The 24,908-nt window shown below is 41.6% G+C and overlaps 2 protein-coding genes across 5 annotated transcripts; one reads left to right on the top strand and one right to left on the bottom strand.

Annotated features, from left to right (window-relative positions):
* Nucleotides 1–1,693: 1,693 nt before the first annotated feature.
* Nucleotides 1,694–12,366, top strand: sergef (secretion regulating guanine nucleotide exchange factor). The gene is made up of 11 exons (XM_080870174.1): nucleotides 1,694–1,826; nucleotides 2,103–2,241; nucleotides 2,563–2,715; nucleotides 5,012–5,106; nucleotides 5,278–5,338; nucleotides 5,723–5,836; nucleotides 5,929–5,991; nucleotides 6,223–6,381; nucleotides 6,470–6,636; nucleotides 8,810–8,846; nucleotides 11,240–12,366. Exons 1-11 carry the CDS (start codon nucleotides 1,785–1,787, stop codon nucleotides 11,425–11,427), a joined length of 1,218 nt encoding a protein of 405 aa, XP_080726300.1. The 5' UTR covers nucleotides 1,694–1,784; the 3' UTR covers nucleotides 11,428–12,366.
* On the bottom strand, nucleotides 12,364–24,725 carry kcnc1b (potassium voltage-gated channel, Shaw-related subfamily, member 1b). Of its 4 annotated transcripts, none has more exons than XM_080870139.1 (5): nucleotides 24,248–24,723; nucleotides 22,844–24,156; nucleotides 18,754–19,669; nucleotides 17,934–18,110; nucleotides 14,053–16,817 (listed from the first exon to the last, which is right to left on the bottom strand). In XM_080870139.1, exons 2-5 carry the CDS (start codon nucleotides 23,405–23,407, stop codon nucleotides 16,678–16,680), a joined length of 1,797 nt encoding a protein of 598 aa, XP_080726265.1. In that variant the 5' UTR covers nucleotides 23,408–24,156; nucleotides 24,248–24,723; the 3' UTR covers nucleotides 14,053–16,677. The 4 variants fall into 4 exon arrangements, with proteins under 4 accessions (XP_080726267.1, XP_080726265.1, XP_080726266.1 ...); XM_080870140.1 differs by having other exon boundaries at nucleotides 22,844–24,153; XM_080870141.1 differs by lacking the exon at nucleotides 14,053–16,817 and adding an exon at nucleotides 12,364–14,015 and having other exon boundaries at nucleotides 22,844–24,725.
* Between the last annotated feature and the right edge of the window lie 183 nt (nucleotides 24,726–24,908).

Here is a 24,908-nt window from a genome sequence, read left to right as displayed (position 1 = left end):
AAGGACAGAGCAGACAGACAGAGCAGAAAACTTACTTTACTGCCCAGCTTAAGAAATTGGTCTGATTTAACACATCAAAACTATAGTTTCAAGAAATGACACACATAATGGTAGCTTATATTTAAAGGTGAATAAAATTAAAACTTAGGCAGCAGCATAATAGTGCTGCCCAGATTATTCTAAATTTGTCACCTGAAGAATTTGATCATTTAGCATTGAAGTTGTTTTTTTGTGAAGCTGTAGTCTCTTCTGCAGTGGCGTTACAATCGATACTGAAATATCGATTCCTCCGATACCAGACATTTATGATCTAGAATTGATTCTCATATTAAAATATCAACATTTTAGTGATTTGAGGTAAATTTGTAGTTTATGATTAACAAGAACACATTGGAGCGTAACTGTATTATTGGGATCCTAGGAACTACTTCCACTAGTTCCACCTGTCGTGGTGATATGTGAAATACGGCTGTATAAATGCATCAGGGCTTATGTGCATCAGGCTTTACAGATCAACGCCAGTAAAACCAAGGAACTGGTGGTAGACTTCCGCAGGCACAAGCATTCTCCACTGCAACCACTGAACATCCAAGGTATGGACATTGAGGCTGTGGACAGCTACAGGTATCTTGGTGTTCATCTGAACAATAGACTGGACTGGACTCATAACTCAGACGCCCTCTACAGGAAAGGGCAGAGCAGGCTGTACCTGCTGCGGAGACTCAGGTCGTTTGGAGTGGAGGGCCCACTCCTGAAGAAATTCTATGACTCTGTTGTGGCTTCTGCTATCTTTTATGGCGTGGTCTGCTGGGGCGGCAGCATCTCTGCTGGGGACAGGAAGAGACTGAACAGGGTGATCCGAAGGGCCAGCTCTGTTCTAGGATGCCCTCTGGACCCAGTGGAGGTGGTGAGTGACAGGAGAACGGCGGCTAAGCTGTCATCCCTGATGGACAACATCTCCCACCCCATGCAGCAGACTGTGACAGCACTGAGCAGCTCCTTCAGTGGGAGACTGCGGCACCCACGGTGTGGGACGGAGAGATTTCGCAGGTCTTTCCTCCCCACTGCTGTCAGACTCCATAATAAAGACTTTAACTGATCAAGCACACACATCCATACATATGCAATAATACTAAGTGCAATAATCCTTTCTGTCATCGTTGTATTTTTACTCAGTTGTATATAGTATTTGTATTTGTATTCTATTTTTATCTTATTGTATATTTATTTTATTTTATTCTACTGTATATAGTATTTTATTTTATTCTATTCTGTACAGTTGTGTACTGTATTTATTCTTATTGTATTCTAATTTTTGCCTCACAACTTTTGCACTGTCCACTTCCTGCTGTGACAAAACAAATTTCCCACGTGTGGGACTAATAAAGGTTATCTTATCTTATCTTATCTTATCTTATCTTATCTTATCTTATGTGTGTTTACTCTCTCAATCAGTGATAATGGGTGATAGTAAGGCAAGTCACGTGTGGAGCTATTTCAGCTCCACAAACAGCCGAAACGTGGTTTGGCAAAACCACAAACCTTGTCGAACACAAACAAGTTAATCATAACACAGAATATGATGATGAGTTTATGTTGAGGTGAATACAAAAATCCACCCATTATTTTACCAGATATTATGTATCTGTATGTTAGATATTGTTAGATATTACATTTCTACAAAGTCATAACTTAGTTTGTAACTTTTGCCACTCATATATCCGTTTTAAGCGCCTTCGCGACAGTGTCGCAAAGCATACTTGAGTGTTTAGCCCAGATACTCCATGGAAACACACGCACGGTTGGAGTTTTGTTTACATTCTTGGGTAAGTTTGTTATATTGAACAGTACACTGTAAAAGTCGCGTATATCTGGTTGTGTAATTCCTTTATTTAAATGCAAGGAACAAAGTGACTCTTCAATTGGAAACGCAGAAGACGTAGCACTTTTGCTAACGTTAGCTTAACTAGCGTCCAAACTTACTGTCTTTACAGGTGAGGCGACAAAAAACAGATGTTAACATCTGGTTCACGGTCACCTGAGCACTGATAGTAGTTTTCGGTCTGTCATATACTTTTATTAAGCTGTGCTGTTATTGTCAGGGAGCCAACAGTTACGGGCAACTGAGCCAGGGACATGTAGAGGACCAGGCTTTGCCCCGGCTCTCTAACATTGCTGCCCTACAAAACAGGCCAGTCCGGGCTGTCAGCGGCGGTGGGGGACACTCCGTAGTTATTACCGGTACGTATCCTTTCGTCCTATATTAAACACAAACTTCAGCCCACCAGCGAATGATGTTTGTAGTCTGTTGTGGTATTGTGAGCAAGACCTTCATAAGTCATGTGGCGCCTCCTTCTGGCCAGTGAAATTAATTGTTTGTTTTTATGTTGATAATCTGTTAATGCAAAAATTATGAATGATCTAACAGCAAACGGTAGAAGCAAACTTCCACTCAGTTCAGTCTCGTTTGTTTAAGTAAATGTCTAGAGTGAGTGTACAGGTGTAACTGTCCCAAAAATAACACATCTAAGTAAAATCTTTGATTGTTTCCATGCTGGACAGAGAGTGGCCAGGTGTTTGTGTGTGGACAGAATAACAGAGGCCAGCTGGGACTTGGCCACAGTGGAGACATCGCAACTCTTCAGCACTGCCCCATCCTGAATCAGAGAGTCACAGACATCGCCTGTGGTTGGGATTTTACCCTTCTTCTCACTGGTGAGCAGTCAGCACCGTTTCCTACCAGGAATTTATCCTCATTTCTAGTTGTACTTGGTTTAAGGGTGATATTGCTAGCCAAACCACAGGTGTTTCTTTGGGGCAGGGATAATAGATCTTTTATGGCAATGTTAGTTTTTATTCTAATATAACATTTTATTATATTTGAATAATACAATAGATGAATTTTATATAAAACAAAATAATATAGCTGTGTTATATTAGAAATTTCATTATATTAGATCTAATTTTTCTGAAAGTGCAGATAGAGTGGCTTGCAAAAGTATTCGGCCCCCTTGAACTTCTCCACATATTGTCACATTACAGCCACAAACATGAATCAATTTTATTGGAATTCCACGTGAGACCAATACAAAGTGGTGTACACTTAAGTGGAACAAAAATCATACATGATTCCAAACATTTTTTACAAATAAATAACTGAAAAGTGGGGTGTGCGTTATTATTCAGCCCCGTTTGGTCTGAGTGCTGTTAGTTGCCCATAGACATTGCCTGATGAGTGCTAATGACTAAATGGAGTGCACCTGTGTGTAATCTAATGTCAGTACAAATACAGCTGCTCTGTGACGGCCTCAGAGGTTGTCTAAGAGAATATTGGGAGCAACAACACCATGAAGTCCAAAGGACACACCCCACTTTGCAGTTTTTTTTACAAATAAATAACTGCAAAGTGGGGTGTGTGTAATTATTCAGTCCATACTTTGTAGAACCACCTTTTGCTGCAATAACAGCTGCCAGTCTTTTAGGGTATGTCTCTACCAGCTTTGCACATCTACAGACTGAAATCTTTGCCCATTCTTCTTTGAAAAACAGCTCCAGCTCAGTCAGATTAGATGGGCAGCAGTTTTCAGATCTTGCCACAGATTCTCGATTGGATTTAGATCTGGACTTTGACTGGGCCATTCTAACACATGGATATGTTTTGTTTTAAACCATGCCATTGTTGCCCTGGCTTTGTTTAGGGTAGTTGTCCTGCTGGAAGGTGAACCTTCGCCTCAGTCTCAAGTCTTTTGCAGACTCCAAGAGGTTTTCTTCCAAGATTACCCTGTATTTGGCTTCATCCATCTTCCCATCAACTATGACCAGCTTCCCTGTCCCTGCTGAAGATAAGCACCCCCAGAGCATGATGCTGCCACCACCATATTTGACAGTGGGGATGGCGTTCAGAGTGATGTGCAGTGTTAGTTTTCCACCACACATAGCGTTTTGCATTTTGGTCTCATCTGACCAGAGCACTTTCTTCCACATGTTTGCTGTGTCCCCCACATGGCTTGTGGCAAACTGCAAACGGGACTTCTTATGGTTTTCTGTTAACAATGGCTTTCTTCTTGCCACTCTTCCATAAAGGCCAACTTTGTGCAGTGCACGACTAATAGTTGTCCTATGGACAGATTCCCCCACCTGAGCTGTAGATCTCTGCAGCTCGTCCAGAGTCACCATGGGCCTCTTGGCTGCATTTCTGATCAGCGCTCTTCTTGTTCGGCCTGTGAGTTTAGGTGGACGACCTTGTCTTGGTAGGTTTACAGTTGTGCCATACTCCTTCCATTTCTGAATGATCGCTTGAACAGTGCTCCGTGGGATGTTCAAGGCTTGGGAAATCTTTTTGTAGCCTAAGCCTGCTTTAAATTTCTCAATAACTTTATCCCTGACCTGTCTGGTGTGTTCTTTGGACTTCATGGTGTTGTTGCTCCCAATATTCTCTTAGACAACCTCTGAGGCCGTCACAGAGCAGCTGTATTTGTACTGACATTAGATTACACACAGGTGCACTCTGTTTAGTCATTAGCACTCATCAGGCAATGTCTATGGGTAACTGACTGCACTCAGACCAAAGGGGGCTGAATAATAACGCAAATCCCACTTTTCAGTTATTTATTTGTAAAAAGAAATGTTTGGAATCATGTATGATTTCCGTTCCACTTCTCACATGTACACCACTTTGTATTGGTCTTTCAGGTGGAATTCCAATAAAATTGATTCATGTTTGTGGCTGTAATGTGACAAAATGTGGGAATGTTCAAGGGGGCCGAATACTTTTGCAAGCCACTGTATATTATCCTTAGACCATTATGATACATGTGTTTCTAGAAAAAGGGTGGAAAAAAAACTAACTCACATTCATTGCTATATTGTCAAAAAAAAAAAAACCCTACATATTTAACAGAATGGGAATAACGGAGGACACCTTAACTACTTTCCACTCATCCAAAAGCGTAATTTTTCAGTGTGTCTTAGTTAAAGGCATATTTCTTTTCTTGTTATGGCACACTCTCAGACGGTGGGCAACTATTAGCATGTGGTTCCAATGCATTTGGGCAACTGGGTGTTGGAGAGACTGTGACACACTCAGCAGTTCTACTGGTTGTTGAGGTGAGAACACGTTGGGGGTGCAGTTTTTATAAAGTAAAGTTTTTAATTTATTTTTTTAAAATATCCATTCAATACATCTTGAGTGATCTACATTAGTATAAATGATCTTTACTTACCTGTCATCTTAATCACTTTCATTAAGGCAGATGTCATTGTGCTGTTTGTTGACAGAATCTGAAGGAGCCACTAGTTAGTGTAGCAGCAGGACTCCGACACTCACTTGCTGTTACTGGTAAGGTAGCATTGTGAACGGCCCTCGTTTTTTTTAACATCTGCCAAAGTGGTTACATGATTGGTTTTTTGCCTGTCTTTTTGTTTCTTTGTCTTTATGTTTCTTAGCTGTATTTATTATATATATATATATATATATATATACACACACAAACAGCCAAACCACGTTTCGGCTGTTTGTGGAGCTGAAATAGCCTTTTATCAAATTTAAACTTTGGCTTGATGTTCTCAAGAAAATACCATAAACCAGTCTGCAACCAGATATCTTTCATCTCATAGGACTTAGTGCATGCAGGGAATTTTCAGTCTTGGTGGAGGTATGCACTCTGACTGCTCCTGTTTTTCATGTGAAGCTATAAATCCTGTAATTCTGTTTGACTTTCAGGCTCAGGCTGTGTTTATCAGTGGGGAACTGGTCTTTTCAGTTATGCTAAGAGAGCATTCAGTCCACATGCTGTCCCATCTCACTTTAACTCTAAGGTGCCCTGTCTGGTACCAGGTAACGTAAGTTGTACTGAACATAAATAATTAATAATTTATTCTATTATTGGTGATTTGTAGATGTGACAGATATTTATGACCTTGTTGCAGGTCTGGATCAAAGAATATCACACCGGGTAACTGCAGGGTCAGCACACTGTGTGTGCCTTACAGGTAGGATGGTAGTGAGTTGCTTCAATATGTTCTGCAATAATAAGCTATGTATTTTGCACTGCTCATTCATAGGGACAATTTACACACATAAGCACACTTCTTTATCATACATCAAGTCTGCCCTCTCTGATGTCCTGTAATTAGTTCACCAGAGCATCTCAATTGCTGTTCTGCTTTTTTGCTGCTGCTTGTGCTGAATGAAGAGTAATGCTGTCGCTGTCATGTGTGCAGGAGATGGCGATTTGTTTCTGTGGGGAAGCAACAAGCATGGTCAGCTGACCACCACAGAGCCCTTCCTGTCTTCTCCCACTCTTCTGAAGCGATCTCTGCTGGATGGAGAAAAAGTGATAAATGTGTGGAGCGGCTGGACTCATAATGTTGCTCAGACAGGTACTCTGGTCTGTGATGTTCAGTAGTTTTTACAGGATTTAGAGGACAGTTGCCCAAACTGAAAAAGCAATCCCATTATCTGTTTCAGAGAGCGGGAGAGTGTTCACATGGGGAAGGGGAAATTATGGACAGCTGGGCCGTCAAATATCAGCCAGTGAGGACACAGAGCAGCAGCCAGCTGGCCCTGCGGCACAAGGTGGCACCCAGGAGGTTGGACTCCCTGCAGAGGTTGAAAACCTTTGTGGAGCAACACAGGTAGGAGTGTTTAGCACTTCGCCAGATGGCAGAACCTATAGCTGTGCTGCAATCAGTAACAATTAAATGTTTTCTTGACTTGTGTTTGGATTGTTGGTCTTGAGGATAGTGCTTTGTTGAAAATGCCAGTAGACGTCCAGCAGGAGGCAGCAGACAGTTACAGTTAAAGTAGCTGTTGATTGTTTAGTATAAGGCGAAGCATGTTTCCCCTGAACAGAAGGTTCTTAATGATTTGGATAATTATCTCTTATGTACAAAGCATACTCGCACTGTCATTATAGTTCAGCAGGGGGAAAAAAACGACTTGTGTTTATCAGTGAAGGCAGTTTTCTCTACTCCCGTAAGGACAATTACATGTGAATGGGATTGTAGCAACTAACCTGTAGTCTAAATAGTGACAATATGGTCATTGCCAATGAAGCAAATGTCAGGGACAAACAAGGACAAGCGCTCCTTTCATCTTTCCACTGCGCACAGATCATTGCAACAACACACAAGGTGTCAAAGCTTTGTCACCTTGTGTGTTGAGCGTGAAGTAAGATGAATTGGCTGAGTGGGATATGAATCACTCAGGCCACACTACTTTGTTAAAGCACTGTACATATACACTGACTGGCCACTTTTTAGGTACATCTACCAACAGCCAATCACATGACACCAACTGATGTATGAAGACGTGGTCAGGACGATGTGCTAAGGTTCAAACTGAACATCTGAATGTGAAAGAAAGGTCATGTAAGTGACTTTGAATGTGACATGGCTGTTAGTGCCAGGAGGGAGCCATGTGAGCATTACTGATGGACAAATTTCAACCCGTTAGTGGTTCATGATCAGTGGGTCAGTTTCAGTTAATCACTTGTTTTCTTTGTCAAATAAAGTGCTACATGCAAAATTCTATATTTTGCTACAAAAATGGGAATTCTGTACACTTATTTATTGGTTAAAGTGCAAACATACATGTAAATACAGTGAATAAGGAAAAAACTGCGTTTGCACCTTTCTAACGAAGCTTAAAGTTGATATTTGTTATGGCTGCCTTTATTCTTTAACACTGCCTGAACTCTCTTAGGGAAGCTTTGTTGTAATTTCTGCAAGTAGTCTTCAGGAACAGTTCTCCAGGACCTTTGAAGGACCTTCAGACTAACTGTCATTCTGTTCTGTTCCCACACTGCTTCAATAATGTTGAGGTCTGGGCAGAGGGGAGGCCAATCCATGACCGATGGTGTCCCTGTACATGAGCTCAGTTAATCACATGCCCATCTCTTGCATGTTTTTCTATCCATCTATGCTTTTATTGTTTTCAGGATCGTTGTCATTGTGAAAACTAAAGCTGTTGCTAATTAGATGCGTTCCAGATAGTTCTGCATGACAAATCAAAATTTGACAGTACTTTCCATCAATTTTGACAAGAGCCACTGGCTAATGTGCACACCCAAGCCATGACACAACCTCCACTTTTCTTTTCTTTTTTTTACAGATGGCTGCAAACACTCACTTTTGTACCTCTATCCTGACCTCCTCCATGCAAATTGACAGTTATTTGAACTTTGAAAGACCTTCAAAAAACCTGGAGAACTATTGCTCAAGACTGCTTGCAAGACAGATTGCAAGAAAGTCTGGCTCTTTGGAAACAAAATATAAAGAAATGAGGGGTGGCTCAAGACAGTACTTTAATTGCATTTAACAGCCATGCAGTGGACTGTGTCTCATATGCAGGATTCAATTAGCATTTAAGCATGTCCACTCAATTCTTGTCATACTTGTGAAGGGGGAAGCAGGAGAAAAGGCCATTAAAATCTAAAAGGTTTCGGTCAGCAAAGGGAAAGACTGTATAAGCATCCTCAAATGGCTGCATTAACTCCTCCAGCAAGCCCAGCAGTGGCTTTTAAGAGTTATGAATCAGTTGGGTCTCTGCTATAGTTTCAATTTATATTATGCGCTAAAGGGAATCGTATGCTGGAGTACCAAACGTATGTAAAGATGTGAAAAAAAATCATTATTAAATTATCAAATTTTAAAATTAAATCTAAGTGGCTTTATCTTGTCATTTTATTTAATTTGTAAGGGAGAATGCGATTAATTCAATTGTCAGTATCATATGTCATTGAATATTAGAGTCTTAAAATTGCACATTTGCTTTTCAACATGTATTTAAAAGTTATTTTCTCCACAGATTTGCTGTGGATCAGAACATAACCTTGCTACTGTAGGTGAGTGTGTTCTCTCAAAAATGTCCTTGCAGTTTCTTCACTTTTCTCCTAACTTATTATTCACATAATGCACAAGTGCACTCAACATTTCCATAGGAAACAAAAGCCTTTTATGAAAAATTAAAAGCAAAGTTTGAACTTACTGGGTTCTTTAAATTCTCATGGCTGAAATGAGAGACATCCTCAATGGCCTGAGGTGACTCTGGCTGTGTTTGCGTGAAGTAATGTAGAAGACACATCGGTGAGGCTAAACTATTTCAAGCTGCCCTCACCCCTACTAAAAAGTTAGTAAGGGAGCTGTCTAATGCATTACAGTGTTAACAATTAATCCTTGTAAAGCTGCAGAGCATTTCTGAGGTCAGCTCATTGCTCAGTGGCTATTGCATGAGGATGTAATTACAGTGTGGATAGATGGATATCATTGACAGAAGCAATTACCCGAACAGGCCTGTAAAGGGGATGAATTAACCAGATGCCCATTTACAGGCAAGTTTTTCCAGTCATATGTTTGTAGAACGATCTCCCTTTGTCTGCTTAACCGCTGAACAGACTCCGCACACTCACATGCATCCCTCAAAGAGAACTGAACAAAGATAGACATGTCTGACTGCTTGTTTGCGATCGCTCATTAGATTAAATGTGCTTTTATTCTTGCCAGGCCTGCCAAAAGTCTCCTGCTTTTCTATAGTAACCAGCTAGGCATGTAAAAGGGTTTTTGGAAGTAAAATCTATCACATTAATTTTTGAACACTGACCCAGTTTTTTTTACATGAGCACGAATATAAATATCACAGATTATCACTGAAATACAGGCGCATGCTTCCATAAGAGAGGAAACTGTGAACATCGGTGGTGTTTCTGCAAGCATCCATGCCATTCACTGGTGTTAATCTCACTAATTGATAGCGATAATGAATGTGCGATTCTAATTTGAATATGTGGAAATTGTCCATCATCCATAGTTCGCAAGAAGCACTTTGAAAAAGTTGAGTTATGGGCCGTGAAGGCAGAACTAGCAAATAGAGGTCTCATCTGAACCTCCAGCATCTCAATCTTCTGCCACGCTCACCTCTCTTCCTCCTCCTGTCTGACGTGTGGTGGCAGGAGCAATGAAATAGCAAAACAGGATTGGAAGCGCAGACCTGAGTGCTGCTATTTCGGGTGCTGAAGTAGGTCAGGCGGAAAGGAACGGAGAGCATTGCATGCTGCTTATGATATCTGTTGCCTGCTCATCCTTTGCTCATTAGAACCTGAGCAAGTTCTCCTGGTGTGTGAAAATCATCAGCGGTGGTCAGAGGTAGGGAGATGGGTCAAAGACTCTGTGGCCACAGCTCATCCAATCTGAGGAAAGATTTTTGGTTCATGTGAACATTTTTCCACTTAATGGGATTGTAGAAGCACGAACACCTTAAATTAGAGCTGTATCTGTAGAATGATGCAAGTCACACTAAAAAAAAGGCAACCTCCGCAGACTGTGTCACTGTGGCGTTGTTATTTGGGTGTGAAATTTTAAATTGACAAATTTCAAAAACAAATAACAGCATTTGTTTGCATGCACAAATGGCCTTTTGGTTTGAGATTCCTTATTTTTTTTAATTATCCTTTTGTCGTGCAGAATATTATGCAGACACTTTGTTGCCATGGAAACACTGATGTGCTATACTCCAGTCAGTGAGCCCATGAATTAAGCACAGCACCAAAATAAAGATTTTTTTCTTCCCAATGAACCAAATGTTTCAACACATTTAGTCCAATAATACTTTCTGAACACTAAATCAAAGAAAAGGTGTCAGTCCAGTCGTAAATACATGCACTGTCTTTAAGACGGGCACTACATGCATGTTTGTAACGCATAAGCGGTTTCTGGCAAACTGTCACATTGGCATGAGCTGCTTGGCATGGCATCGAGGTCTGTGAACTGGTGAAAACATATGCATCTTTCTGGCAAGCGCTGCGGCTTTTCGGGGACGAGCTGAAAACGCAGACAAAGACAAAGACAACCTCGCAATGAAACAAATGAAAAGATGACACGAAAGGCACACGACTGCAGTACGGGGAGAGCTTGAAGATGTGTTACCCTTGAGAAAGCAAGCTCGCTTCTGTTGTCATGGCAATGGAGCCTGTTAGGTAACTGTGTTGCCATGGCACGTGTCTCCTCGGTGATGCAGACCTGACCACACCCACCGATAGGCTCTCCAGCTGTGAAGAGCAGCGAGGCTTTGTTATTGACCAAGTGTCAGGGTGGGGAACAGGAGCTGTGTGTGTTTTCTTTTGCACCCTGTTTTTTTGTAATCCAGGATGCTGATTTTAGCCTACATTGTACACACTGTACTACAGCTCCCTCATTCTTTCTCCTGTCAGTTACACTGACCCATGATCCTTCTCCCTTTCAGGGGGAAGTCTCTTCTCGTGGGGCTGGAATGAACATGGAATGTGCGGAGACGGCTCGCAGGCCAACGTCTTTCATCCACAGCTCGTTCCTGGTCTAAGACCTGTTCTCATTGGCTGCGGAGCCGGACACTCCATGGCAGTTTGCGCTGCAACGACCGGCACAGAAAAAAATTCTGCACCACTCGAGTAACGCTGGAGCAGGGACATTTATTCTGCATGACAATCAGAGGCTATAAAAAGCGAATGCTTTGGGGAGTTAACACATTTGTGTTTTAGTGGTTTATCGGTGCCCTGTGAAACCCACGTGCGATCATTTTAAGTGCCCTTGACTCAACACTAACTTTCACATGTTAAAAGGCTACCTGAGCTACTTGAAGCGGTCACACTTTAATCTGCAGTTTGTCATAAATATCCTTGTATGGTTCTGTGATTTATGTTTCATGTGGCCATAATTTGTCTATGATGGACACGATGGGGTCAATGGCTTTGCAGGGTATGGCCACGCCTGTAGCTGCAACTCCACCTGACGTGTTTGCCTTCCTCAATGAAGCTGTTACAGGTCATATGAGGGATGGGCTAGACTAGTGTTACAGCTCCATCTTCTCATGTCAGGGGTTTTATTGCTGTGATCTTGAATGTCAGGAGGCAGTCAATCTCAGCAATCCATGGTGAAAAATTCTCTGTCATGTGATGTACCACTCGCACATACACACAACAGCATTTTATTTTCCATTTTTCTACTGGTCTATCAATTATTTATGCCTTTGCCCATCTGTGTCATATTCTTTGATTTTCTGTTTGTCTGATTTGCACCACTTTCATACTTCATTAATCTTGGAAGAAACTCCTCCACTGGACATGACCCAACCTACATATTTATAAGGAGTAGACCTCCGCAGTGCAGCACCTGGATACCAACTGCAGTTGTTAAGGCAGTGCCTTTGAGAAAGGCAGTGAAGGTACTCAGAAAAGCTGATGCCGACTTTTCCGTGACTTTCTTTTATATGAAAATTTTTACTTTAAATGTTCATATAAGTTAAATGTGGAAACATTAAAAAATGTTAAAGTGCTTTTACCAGGATTATGTTCGGGATGGGAAAATAAATGGACACTCGCTGAAAAGTGATAATTTCTGTGGTTCTTTTTTATTTATCACTATTGTACAAGTCTGAACTGTATTGGTCAAAAAAGACACAAAAATCCCTAAACAACAAACCAATCAGAACGACCACTGAACACCTTATTGAGATAACTAACCACAAAATGCACGGTGTTCAAAACACACACTCTGAAATCGCACCAAATGCCACAAATTAGTTGCCTCTAAGTTGTGTAATTGATTCTGTTTCATGATAATAGCTTTCTTTCTTGCTTTCTGTCTTACATGTATTATAACTTGACCAGCACACAGTCCCCCCAGCTCTATTGACATATTCAGATCTGCTGTACCAGACTGCACTCAGATCTCAGCAAGTGGTTGGCAGTGTGTTTGCAGTTGTTTGGTAAAAAGTTGGTCCCTTCTCACTAACTTTGTCTACACAAACAGTGGATCAGGACTCTGTATCTTTAACTAGGTTATGCTCGTTGCTTGCCTTTAGAAGCTGATCAGCACTGGGGTCGATGCTGCGTACACGTGCTTTCAAGTACTGAGCTGATGCTTGTTTTCAATGTGCTGGTGACTGATGGTTAATTTAAAAGAAAATGCATATTGTTTCATCGTCGTGTTGGTTAAGCTGTAATCCTGAATGGTAAGAAGAATTTACATAACAGAGGCACTTGTCCAGTATGATGAGGATAATGGTTTGGTATTAGTTAGTATTACATACCAATGTAGCAATTTGGATGTGTCCAAAAAAAATGATGAAGAGGTATAATCCAATTATACGTGATTGTCAATTAAACAATTATTTAAATGCCTGTGCTTTGATACGAGAATGCATGTTATATAGGAGCCGTCTTTGATAATCAAAGTACAACTGCATACCATCATTCAGTAAATAAAAATCTGTCATTTCGTTCCTACCTACCCTGCAAAACCAAGATTTGCATCACAAACTATTATTATTGTAACAGCACAACTTGCCATTTTAATGCCTCTTTAATACAAGGTAAGAGTGGTGTGTTTTTTAGTTTTTTTAAAGTTTTTTTTTAAAGCATGACATTATTATTACTATATTGTTGTGGACATTATCTTTGATGCATGAAAACATATCGAAGGAATGTTAAAGATTCACTGGTGCAAAACAGTGCAAAAGTCTACAAAGGTGTGACGATGACAGTGCAAAGTTAATGACTTGTTTTCAACGGTTTAGTCTGGCTGACGTGACGCGTGACAGGTTTTTGCTGAAGGGGGTTTGCGGTTTAAAATCGGAGCAACATTTCTTTTTGTTCACTTTTGGACAGAAGAAGCACACAAATATTTGATGATCACTCAAAAAACATTGGTACACACAACTTCAGCACACAAAAAGCATATTTACAGCACTGGCACACACCAAAAATAGGCACACAAATTACAGCACATTAACCAGTCACAGATACTGAGCTACATAAGGCTTGACAACAAAACGTCCTCTGTGCTACATCTATGCTGAGTTTTGTGATGTACAGGTTGTCACTGTCACACCCATTTAAAAATACTAATACACACAACAATGCTACAGCACTATCAGGTGGGTGATGGGCCGTTATGGGTCATACACATAGTGGTTGGTACACCATGGTTCATAACACAAACTGACTCTGTTGGTTGTCTGCTCCGGTGCTGTCGTTGGGTTTCTATAAACATATAAAAAAACAACAATAACAAAAATAAATTATTACACAAATTATGTATAATGGTGGAAATGATGGCGATGATGGCTACCTCTGCAGGTGCAGGGAGAGGTGAAATGACACTGGCTTGGAGAGTAAAGAAAATGTGCTCCGTTAGTTCTTCATGGTAAACATGGGTTTACCATGTTTTGGGTTTTTGTTCCCCATGCTTAGCGGAAGGCGTCAGACACCAATGTACTGTCTGTGTGCAGAGGTTAGACTCTGAGTCGGTTAATAAACATGCCCAATCATGCTGCGTTTGACAGGTTTATGTACAGTAGTTCAGTCATTGTCATGCGTTTTTTTATACTTTGCGTCATGCTCTCACAGTCACCTCTTTTTTTTCTTCTCTTTTTTTTTAAAGCTCTCTTTGACCTGGACAGGGTCAAACAGCAGTTGGTAACACTAGCCGGACGCTAGTAGGAAAGGAAAGATGTATGTAGATGCATGTGCTGTTGAATAAAAACGGAGTCTAAACACTCATTGTGTATAAAATTTATTTCATGCAAGGACTTATATTTACATATTTTTATTTGAATACTTTTCTTTTGCATAAATGTAAAATACATGCATTTACCTTTCCCCAAGTAAACCCACAGCCCATGCTATGTCTCACTGTACTTTTTTTTTCCTTCCCACCCCTCCACTTGAATTGCATGAGCATATAATTCACCTGCATCTCTTCACATCAAATCTTAACAAGTTGTTGTTGTTGTTTTTTTGTTTTTTAAATATATAACATCACTTAAATACCACAAGAGACATGACTCAAAAAATGTAAAACTCTGCTCATTCAGAATAAAAACAAAAACTAGTTGCTATAATTTGCCTATCTTCTTCTAGAAATGAACATTTCTGATTGGTCAACAAAACAAAAAATAAAGAGGAAAAGAAAAGAAGAAGAAATTTGTTAAAGTGCCCTGAAAAATTTGTGCATAATTATTGGGACAGTATCAATACATGTAACCGTAACAGTATTGATGTTTTAAATCAATAGACATACATACTGCACGAGTCATCGTGACATCTCCAACTGATCCTAACTCAATATATTTTTGCTCTGTGGAGTTGCCTTGTCCCCTTTACTTATATTTTGTGCTTTATTATACAAAAGACGTGGGGACTAATAAGTGATTTTTTAAGGTTTTCTTTTTTAGTGCTTCTTTTTTTTCTTTTTTTTTTGCTTGGTGCTATGTATCCCTACTAAAGGTTCAGTCCTAGTATGTGTTCAGTGGTGTAACAACAATATCCAAGAGGGCTATTTTTTTTAAAACTGTGATTAAGGGAACGAGGGTTTTGCAAAAGGTACAAGGTTCACCTACAAGGTTATAAATAAAGCTTTTGTTACACTGTTATGAGCATGGAATAAAGTGTAATGATGCTACACTGGGAGCACTTATGTTAATATCATGTCAATTTATTACTCGTTTTTACTTTGCCTCTCCAAGTATGAAGGCACCGTTGTTTCGTAATTCATGAGTCCTGCCTTAATTTAGCAGCACAGCGGTATAGACGTGGTGGCAGTCTACTGATACCCTTTAAAAACTTGTGACTACCAGTAAATATATTTGTATAAAAACTATTTATGCTCATAACAGCATTAGTTGGCTTTATGACAGATTGTTCAAGTTAAATCACGCTATTTTTTTTTTCTGTTGGAGGCCCCAGTCAAATAAATACAAGAAAATAAATATATGAATTTGGGGAAAGGCAAAGAATGGTGGCTACATAAAAACCTCTGCTATGACTGAGTCTCTTGTAAAGCTGTTTCAAAATGCATAAAAATGACAAAGCTTATGAAGCTTTTGAAAGAAAACCTTTTTTTTTTCTCCTTACAGGTAATTGCAATACAGTTAGCTTCTTGTTGAACATAATTTCTCATGCAGTTCATGCAAATGAACAGTTTTAGTTCTGTTGACATTAGATGTATTCATCACTGGCATCATAGGAATTGTCATCATCTCCATATTGCATCGGACATCATGAACTGTATGTTCATTTTTTCTTTTCTAATGGCCACTCGGGTAACATTATCTGGACTGCACTTTCAGAATGACGTCTCTACTTTGCAACGTACAAAGCACTTAAGAGAAGTTCCCTTAACAGCTTTTGGATATGTTTTAAAAGCCTTGTATAATTAATGTCCAGCATATTATTGGCAGGGGTTACATCTTATGAAAATTTATTTCACAAAAAAAGTTGTTGAAAAACAAAAAACCAAAACCAAAAAAGCAAATGAGATAAGTTATTGGCAGAAGAGAATGAGAGATCAAAAGCAACAGAGCAACAGGCAATGATGTAAACACAAGGAAAAGAGTGTGGTTAGCCTGTGATAAGAAGTAGAACGGTGCTTTGTCTGCAACTGAGGTGACCCATGCAGAGTGGCATGTGCCAATGTTTTCTAGTCTATGATATGATGACACACCCAAGGAGAACACTTGGGAAGCTTAAGTATAAGCACAGTTAAGATACAATTTTCCAGAAAAATAAACATAAAATAATAATAATTTTAAAAGAAAAAGAAACAAAAGCAGGTGTGAAGGCAAGTGTGAAAGCAAAATCTGACAGGAAATATAAGAAGTGTGGACTGGCCTTCCAATGGCATTGTATCTGCTACTCAACCATGCTACATAATGGATGGGATGGGAGAATGTGAGTGCTGCATTAGACAGGGTGGGCTGCAGGGCAGGGCGGACACTGAGGACACTCCAGAGGCATCCCCGCTCATGCCAGACATGCTGTTAAGGCTCCAAGGCTTTTCATAACCTTCAGTTGAAAAACAGAGAACGTTCTGAGTACACTGCAGCACTGAATCCACGACAAAGTGTTTTGGTGTTCCTCACTGGTTATACTACACCTGTTGCTTTCTTGTTTTTGACTCCAAAGAAACAGGTCAACACAGACGTGAGACACATTATTATTCTCCATGCATTGAGTGCATTAGGAGTACAACAGCATGCACCGGGTGGTACTGGAATGGTTTGGAGTATAACACTTAAAAAGTCAAGAAAGCTAGGCACCTCAGGCAGGGAATGTTTCGTCAGCTACAGGTAGAATATCACACTGTATGCCGTTTTCTGCACACAGCTGGAGACTTACAGGACGTTCTTAGAGGAATGTTTTGATTTATCATTAATAGAAAATTTAAAAGCAAAACAAAAACAAAGGGGCGATCCCCATTATTAAAGTATAGAAATCTGTAAATTTCAATTTTGTCTTGTCTTCTTAATAATAACATCTGATATTAGCTGTCATCCATCTGTGTTGTGCTCCTTCACCATACTGATAGCACCCATCAGCAAGACACTTCATGCACCGTTATGATCAAGAGCAATGTTCTCAAAAGTCAGGATTCCGCATGGTATTTATCATTAAAACACATATACATACATGGTACACGCGTAACACGTAAATACTTTCTTAGGCAGATAAGACAACACATTCTAGATCATATAAATCTCGAAAATAGTTTTCTTACTTGTAAATAAATAGGGGTATTACATTATGCACGTATCAAAAAATATAGTATGTAGATGTGGACAATTACTCTGGACATTTGTGGTGATTGTGCTTGATCTTAACATGTTTTAGTGAATCGGAATATATACAAATCCCAGCAGGATGACTGAGGAGAAGCAGCTGCTGTGAACGTGTATGATAGCTGTAATAAAGAGGTTTGTTGTTGTGTGCATGTGTGTGTGTAACTGTGCCTGTGTCTCTGTGAGTGTGTGTGTGTATGTGTGTGTGTGAGAGAGAGAGCCTGTGTAAAAACTGAGGTGTAACTCTCAGCAAAGAGGCAAAAAAGGGGGCTTGTCCTGCCTATATGGTCTACAGGGTGTCAGTGTCTCAGGGGGGCCTGTGATTGGCTGTTACTGTACGTACCCCTCCTCACTCTGCCCCCTGTGTGGTTGGGGCGTTCAGTAGTAGTGGTGACCAGGAAGCAGGGTCGCTCTCTCTCGCTGGGGCTGAAGATTTCCTCCGGAGATATGGCCTGGTCTATATGAGGGCAATCTTCATTGGCCAGAGCTGCGTTAGCTGCCTCACCGTTCAGTTTAGAATCTTAAAAGAAACCAAAAATTAAAACGAACAAACAAACAATCAGATTTTTCTGTACAGGCTGTTTATTTAATTCAAGCACTACATATTTGAATATGTAGTTTGTTTTTATGTTCTGCTACCTTAATTCACACTGGGATAAACTCGTTCAATAATGCTGTCTGCATAACTGCTGTTTACCTTCCACTCCTTTGCGGAAGCTCTGTTTGAAGCTTTGTTATTGAAGCTTGGAGATTTATGAGCGCAAACTGAATCAAAGGTCAACATATCTTCGCTGTAACGACACCAAGGGTGGGGTGGGGGACATCAAACTACTTACACTTTTCTTAATCTTACAAATACATGCATCCGGTTAGTTTTAAGAGAGAGGAGGAGTGAATCACTGCATTAAGGAGTGCAAAATCAATAGCAAGATTACTCACAGTCTGCTGAATCTCTCTATTCGCCTATCCAGTCAAATATGCTTTTCATTACATATTTTATTGATTTGTTATGAGCGGAGAACTCGTTTTGTTTAATCTCGTGCCTGAATCATAAGCTGATTGAAGTGTGGGAACAGACGAACAGTGAAACAGCACAATAGAAATAGGATGAATAGAAATGAGACAACTCATTTATCAGAAAGTATGTCACGCTTGTTTCTTACCTTGAAACTTTATCTCGAAAACATCGTCATTGGCAATGGGGCTCTGATGCTGGGAGCTGATGCTTGTTTTGCAGAAGTTAGGAGAGCCTGGTTGGGGTGCCCGAGGGATATGCCTGTTTTTTTTCTTTGGTAGTTTCTGTTTTGCCATCGCCAGCGAGTAATACATTCCAAAGTTGTTGACAATCACGGGGACGGGCATGGCGATGGTCAGCACACCTGCCAAGGCGCACAGAGCTCCAACCAGCATACCGGAGGTCGTCTGAGGGTACATGTCTCCATAGCCGAGGGTCGTCATGGTCACTACAGCCCACCAGAATCCAATCGGGATGTTCTTGAAGTGCGTGTGCTCGCTGGCTCTTGGGTCGTTGGGATTAGCTCCAATCCGTTCAGCGTAGTAGATCATAGTGGCGAAGATGAGGACACCGAGAGCGAGGAAGATGATGAGGAGCAGGAACTCATTGGTGCTGGCTCTCAGCGTGTGGCCCAGCACCCTCAGCCCAACAAAGTGACGGGTCAGCTTGAAGATACGCAGGATCCGCACAAAGCGGACCACTCTCAGGAAACCCAGCACATCCTTAGCTGCTTTGGAGGAGAGGCCGCTTAGGCCCACCTCCAGGTAGAAGGGAAGGATGGCCACAAAGTCGATGATGTTCAGCGCATTTCGAATGAAGTCAAATTTGTTTGGGCAGAAAGTTATTCGCATTAGAAATTCAAACGTGAACCACACCACACAGACACCTTCGATGTAGGTGAGATAGATGGCGGTCTCAGTCTCCTGGTAGGTGTTCATCACTGTCTCATTGTCCACCACGTCCCATTCTGTGCGGTTGATGATGGGATTGAAGGCTTCGTGGGTCTCCAAACAGAAGGTGGTGATGGACACCAGAATAAAGAACAGCGAAGCCAGAGCCACCCACTGAGCAGGAAATATTTAGGGGGCAGAAAAAGAAAGGAAAGAAGGAAGAGGAGAAGGACAGAAAGGAGAATGAGCACACTAATACATGCAGTGTAATCAAGCTTGACGGCCTAGCAGCCATTCTTAGTAAGACACAATGCAATTTAATCTTCTATCGCAGACAGTGGCATCTAGTTTGACAGTGGCAATAACACCCCAGCTGCACTCCTCTCTGATGTGTGTCTTGAATCTGAAGCGCCGCTGCAACAGGGACAATTAATGCAAGCTTGCTGTTCTTCCTTCTCATCCATCTGCTGTATATCAAGGTTGTGGCATTTTCAAGGGTATGGTACATATATAATTATTAAGCGCCTGTAGCAGCAGTAGCAGCAGACAGGACACTAGTGTCAACCCACTGGACTAAATTTAGCTGGGGTTCTTCCCTTTAGCTCCATCACCACAGCAGGTCTTCCCTTACACAAGGTCATACTGTCCACATCATAAAGCTCTTGGGAATGACGGTGAGCTGAGAGGCTCACTGAGCTGAGGACAGACTTTTATGTGAAGCCATAATTTCCCTTAATGGGAAAAAAAAAGTACTTCACCCCCTAGTATTGATTAGCTGATCAAATTTCTTTACATTTAGGTTCTGTTATTCTTCCATACTACATGGGTGTAACAGATACAGTGCTGTCCCCTGGGTATTGATCCCAGCCCTGTCCTCATGCACTACTGGTTTACAGCATGTGTTATTGTTCATGCTCTTTACTGTAGGGGGGAAAAACAACAACAGTAAACAGTAATCTAAGTTCAATCAGAGGAAAAAAGATGGACAGAGAAGTGCACAGGAAGAGCAAATATCTGCTTAATGATCCTATGAATTGCAAATGTTGGATCAATAGCAATCGACTCATGCATAAAACCTTCCTTAAATGAGGCCCTGCTGTACCTTTCAAACTAATGCACAGTCTTGTTAAGTAGCAGGGAGGAATAATGAATGACTAAGTTGGAAAAGGGCCGGTCTGGGCATGAAGTCCTCTGAGAGAGGGGAATGATCTGTACTTGTCAGTCGGTCTCATTCAAAGTGGGCCACTAAGACAGGCGATGCAGCACAATATAATAAGAAGAAGAAGATGGAAAACAGGCCTTCATCATCATGTCTCATCAGTGGCAATTCATTGCCCCGTGCTGAGGAAATCACTGCTCCTTATGAATGCCTGCCTTCCTTCCATCTTAGCATGATGGTCCAGAGGGAAGCTGTGTTGACTGCAGAAGCACCAACTCCTGTCAGCAGAGCTGTCCTCTTTGTTCAGAGAGACAACATCCCAGTTCACAATGTGGATCTACACGCTGTTATGTAACACAAATTTGGCGTAAAATGTTTAGCATTTACGCATTCAAAAGGAACGTGGAGCACTTAGCATTCGCAGGCAATCGAATAGTGAGGCGACTTTAATAAACACGCAGTGGTCGAGATAATAACGTTCAGCTTTTGCAGATATGATGTAAGAGGAGTTTTTTGCCAAGTTTCAAGGCGTTAATAAGTGGTGGTGTTTTTATCAAATTGCATAATGTTGTTGTTTTTGTCCACCCCCTCTCCACTATGTGCTGCACGAAAAAAGAAACAAGTACTCCTTAGACAGTAATAGAGCACAGTACCACCACGCTGCAAAACAATGACTTCAACCAACTGCACACGTTGGAGTCATAATCGACACCTGCTGGCTTGCTGTGTTTTAGGCGACTGTAATCTAAATGTCATTGTGATTTGAATTTTTGGGAGTTGCACTAACCATATTTTTTTTCTCTACTTTGACACAGAAAATTAAAAACAATTATGAAAACAATCCTTATTTGAGGCAAGTCACCACTGCTGCCACTACCATACAAACTCCAGTGCGATAAAGCCTCATAATTTGAGCTGCTTTGCCCCTGATTCCTCCTAACAAGCAGGCTCGCTCAACCCTCTGAACATCCCACCCTTCGAACTGTTAAACAAACGCTGTGTCTCATCAGACTGCCTCCTAAATTATGTGTCTGTGTGACAGTTAGGAACAGTGTGGCCTGGAGGAAGGGCAACAAGTGACGATTGTTTGCTCCTTATTGGCTAATTCTCACTGTTGCCAGAAAACCATGGGTCTACTGTGCTGTGCAGTGGCAAGGGTTTTTCCACTGATGTATCTACTGTGAATAGAGTCAGTAATTAACTCTGAGGCTCACTTCTAATTAATCTTTCTGCCTGTCTTTGTGGAGTCGATCCCTGCTCTGCTTTTGTCATGCTTGTTGTTAAATGTAGGACACAGCTGAGCTTCTGCTGGGGGAATCTTTCCTGTGTGAAGAAAATCAAATTTGGAAGTGTGTATGTGACGGGTGGGGGGTGGCACTGATTCCATAATGCTTTCTGGAAGAGTGAGAACAAGTCAATGCAGTTTACTCTGTCTGGATTGGTGCCTGATAACTAATTACTACAGCTACAACAGCAGCTGTTAAAGCAGCATGCAGCACAGCAGTTGTTTTAGGGGCTCATGGTCCAAAAAAAATTACAAATATATTTTAAAAAAAAGTGTAAAGTTGTCCTTGTCACCAATGGCAAGTATTACACCCTGATGGAAAAGTGCCCATGACAAAGACTAAAAATGTCACCCCTAACAGCAACCTAATTTTGTCTGGAGGTCTGCCACAGAAAGAAAATGTGGTGATGCCAAAGATCTGGTTTCCTAATGTGCAGCTGACCTATTTAACCAAAAAAGCCAGCCTGCCCTGGGATCCCCGTGTTGTGGAAATATCTATCTAAAGACCTGTGAGATTCAAAATGAGTTTCTTCATCTTCTCCAGCAAGATAAGAGGAGGACAGAAGTGATGATTTTCATGCAAATGGTTCTTCTACATGAAGTTGGTTCATTTCCCCCCTCTCCTCCTCTTTCTCCCACATGCACTCTCATCGACCTGCTGTGGGGACCCTCAGAAGAGCAATTTCAAGGTCATCAAAAGCCCTTTCTACAAAAGCCCACCACCAAACGCCTTTGTTTCACCATCAAGGAGCAGAAGAGGACCAATTAACAAGTGTATTACTTTTAATGCATCATGACAACAACACCAGAACATTTTTAGCATTTTTGCATAACATACATAATATATACTTTAATTTAATTTAAGAAAAACAATGACACAAGGACATTTTTAAAAGTGACTCACCCTTGCATATTTAGAGGAGTAAGGGTCCTCAAACAGAGCCCAAACCCGTTTCTGCCACCGACTCCACAGGCTCCCATTCCTGGTATCAGGAGAGTCTCCCTGAGCCAGCCTTCTCGTCATTTCATCCACATCATCCTCAGCATGCTCCTGGTCTGGCTCCTGATCATCATTCCCCAGGTCTAACAGGCCCCCCCCGCTGAAACTATCAAGGGCCTCTTCTGCCTCCCGGTGCTGGCGATAGGTCATCCAGCAGCATGGCTCCACGTCTGTTTCATCAATCCCCCAGAAGGCCAGTTCCTCCTCATAGAGCGGCCCGCAGACATCGGCAGGGCAGTGCAGTTTACCTGTCCTGTAGTAATTAAGGATATGTGCAAAAACGCCAGGGTGGCGGTCGAAGAAAAATTCCTCGATCTTGGCATCATAGTCAAAGTGGTTGGGCGCATCAGGCTCGGCCAGCCAGGACAAGCGAGTGCCAGGTAGAGTGCGCAGGGTGCTGCGGTATGTCTGATGTCTGATCCCTCCCACGTTTATCACAATGCGATCCTTGTCGTCGCTCAGGCCCATCGCGTCCCCTAGGCATTTCTCCAATAAGTTCCCTTCATCGCAAAGGTAAGTCTAGGCGCACAGTGCAGACCATGCACAGGAGTGATCAGGGTGACGGAAACAATTACATAAGGAAAGCAGCTCACAAAGCAACCAGTCCTTTTCTCAGCAGCTGTGAAAGAAATCGGGGCAGTCTGACACGCATCCCCCTCTAAACCCTGAATTTTCTGCAAGCATCCATTCATTCATTCATTCAGCTGGAGGATCAAAAACGCTCAGGGCTGCCAAGCTCGCTGGAAGGTAGAGAAACCGAATCCAAAACCCAATGTAGCCAATGGCATCACATTAAGAATGGACGTCACATCATCGATAAATCCAAGATGTCGAAAGAGATATATAAAGAGAGGGAAAACGCCGACAGAATAAATCCAGCTCTTTAAACTCACTAGTATGCGACAGTTGATAGATCAGCCCTGAGGAAGGTTTATGACTTTCACAGCAAGGTGACTGCGGTGATGATGATGGTAGTGGTGCTGGGTGGAAAGCTCCTGATGGAGCTGCTCAGTCCTTCTGTTGCTGCCTACAGACTCACCTCCTTCACACTCCCGCTCCCTTCCTGAATTTAACGACACGCCGCCACTAAGCAGCAGGTCTTTGTCTCAGCGCTGAGATGCTTCCTCGCTCACAGACTTCACTGCCGTTCATGCATCGCTGAGAAGAACACATCCATCGCTCTTTTTGATGGGAGGACCACCCCGTTCCCTGCACTGCTGATAAAGAAAATCAAAGATGAGAGGGCGACAAACCTCCCCCAAGAAGAAGAAAAAAAGAAAAAACGCCCAAACGGCCAGTTATTCTCACCGAGCACAGCTCTTCTCTCAGCACAGATGGAGCATGCCCAGTGGAGAGCCCTGCGTTTATTAAAAACACGCTGTCAAATCCCCCAATTACTGTAAGGATGCTCAAATAATCATCCTTGCTCAGTTTTACTTGTCCTCCTCCTCCTCCTGCTCGCTGAACGTCGTCGCCCAGAGGGTAAATGCAGGGTTAGCGCCTCTAACAGTCCGGATGCTGCCAGGGAAGGTCTTCATCATCTTCACGCACAGCTGGCTGGAGAAGGTGTGACCCTGAAGCCATGAACGCGCACATCTGCTCGTAGCATAAAAACACTATTAGAAGACGGTAAAGCTTCGTGGTTTGCAGACAAGTTCAGACAAGAGCTGAGAGCTCAGATATGAACACAAAGACCGGAGAAGATTCAAGATTTGCGCAAGTCTGCGTGCTGCACAGCGCGCCTAAATAATTAGTCGATGAGGATCGTGTTTAATTCGCCAGCAGAGGGCGCGACTGCTCAAAGCAAGGAAATTTTATGGTCCGAATCATTTCAAACATTAAAAAACATAATAATTAAAGTTGGCAGAATTGCTCCATAATCTAACTAAAAAAGTAAGTAACAAAACAAAAACAAACAATGAGATATTTCTAAAAATGCCAGTTTTATAGCTTTATAGTGTTTTTAAAG

The sequence above is a fragment of the Rhamphochromis sp. 'chilingali' genome (assembly GCF_963969265.1).
Source record: "Rhamphochromis sp. 'chilingali' genome assembly, chromosome: 2".
In the NCBI taxonomy this organism is placed as follows: domain Eukaryota; kingdom Metazoa; phylum Chordata; class Actinopteri; order Cichliformes; family Cichlidae; genus Rhamphochromis; species Rhamphochromis sp. 'chilingali'.
The sequence above is the reverse complement of the archived record's forward strand: the minus strand, read 5'-3'. Positions and strand labels throughout refer to the sequence as shown.

What these genes read in the sequence shown, in the direction of transcription:
- sergef (XM_080870174.1), top strand. Translation starts at nt 1,785, where the DNA reads ATGGAAACACACGCACGGTTGGAGTTTTGTTTACATTCTTGG. An exon ending in AGTTTTGTTTACATTCTTGG is followed by an intron (nt 1,827 to 2,102) that starts GTAAGTTTGTTA and finishes TGTTATTGTCAG; the next exon opens with GGAGCCAACAGTTACGGGCA. An exon ending in ACACTCACTTGCTGTTACTG is followed by an intron (nt 5,339 to 5,722) that starts GTAAGGTAGCAT and finishes TTTGACTTTCAG; the next exon opens with GCTCAGGCTGTGTTTATCAG.
- kcnc1b (XM_080870138.1), bottom strand. Translation starts at nt 23,407, where the DNA reads ATGGGCCTGAGCGACGACAAGGATCGCATTGTGATAAACGTGGGAGGG. An exon ending in ACTCCTCTAAATATGCAAGG is followed by an intron (nt 19,670 to 22,843) that starts GTGAGTCACTTT and finishes TTTCCTGCTCAG; the next exon opens with TGGGTGGCTCTGGCTTCGCT. An exon ending in AGGGGGCAGAGTGAGGAGGG is followed by an intron (nt 16,818 to 17,933) that starts GTACGTACAGTA and finishes TTTCAACTGAAG; the next exon opens with GTTATGAAAAGCCTTGGAGC.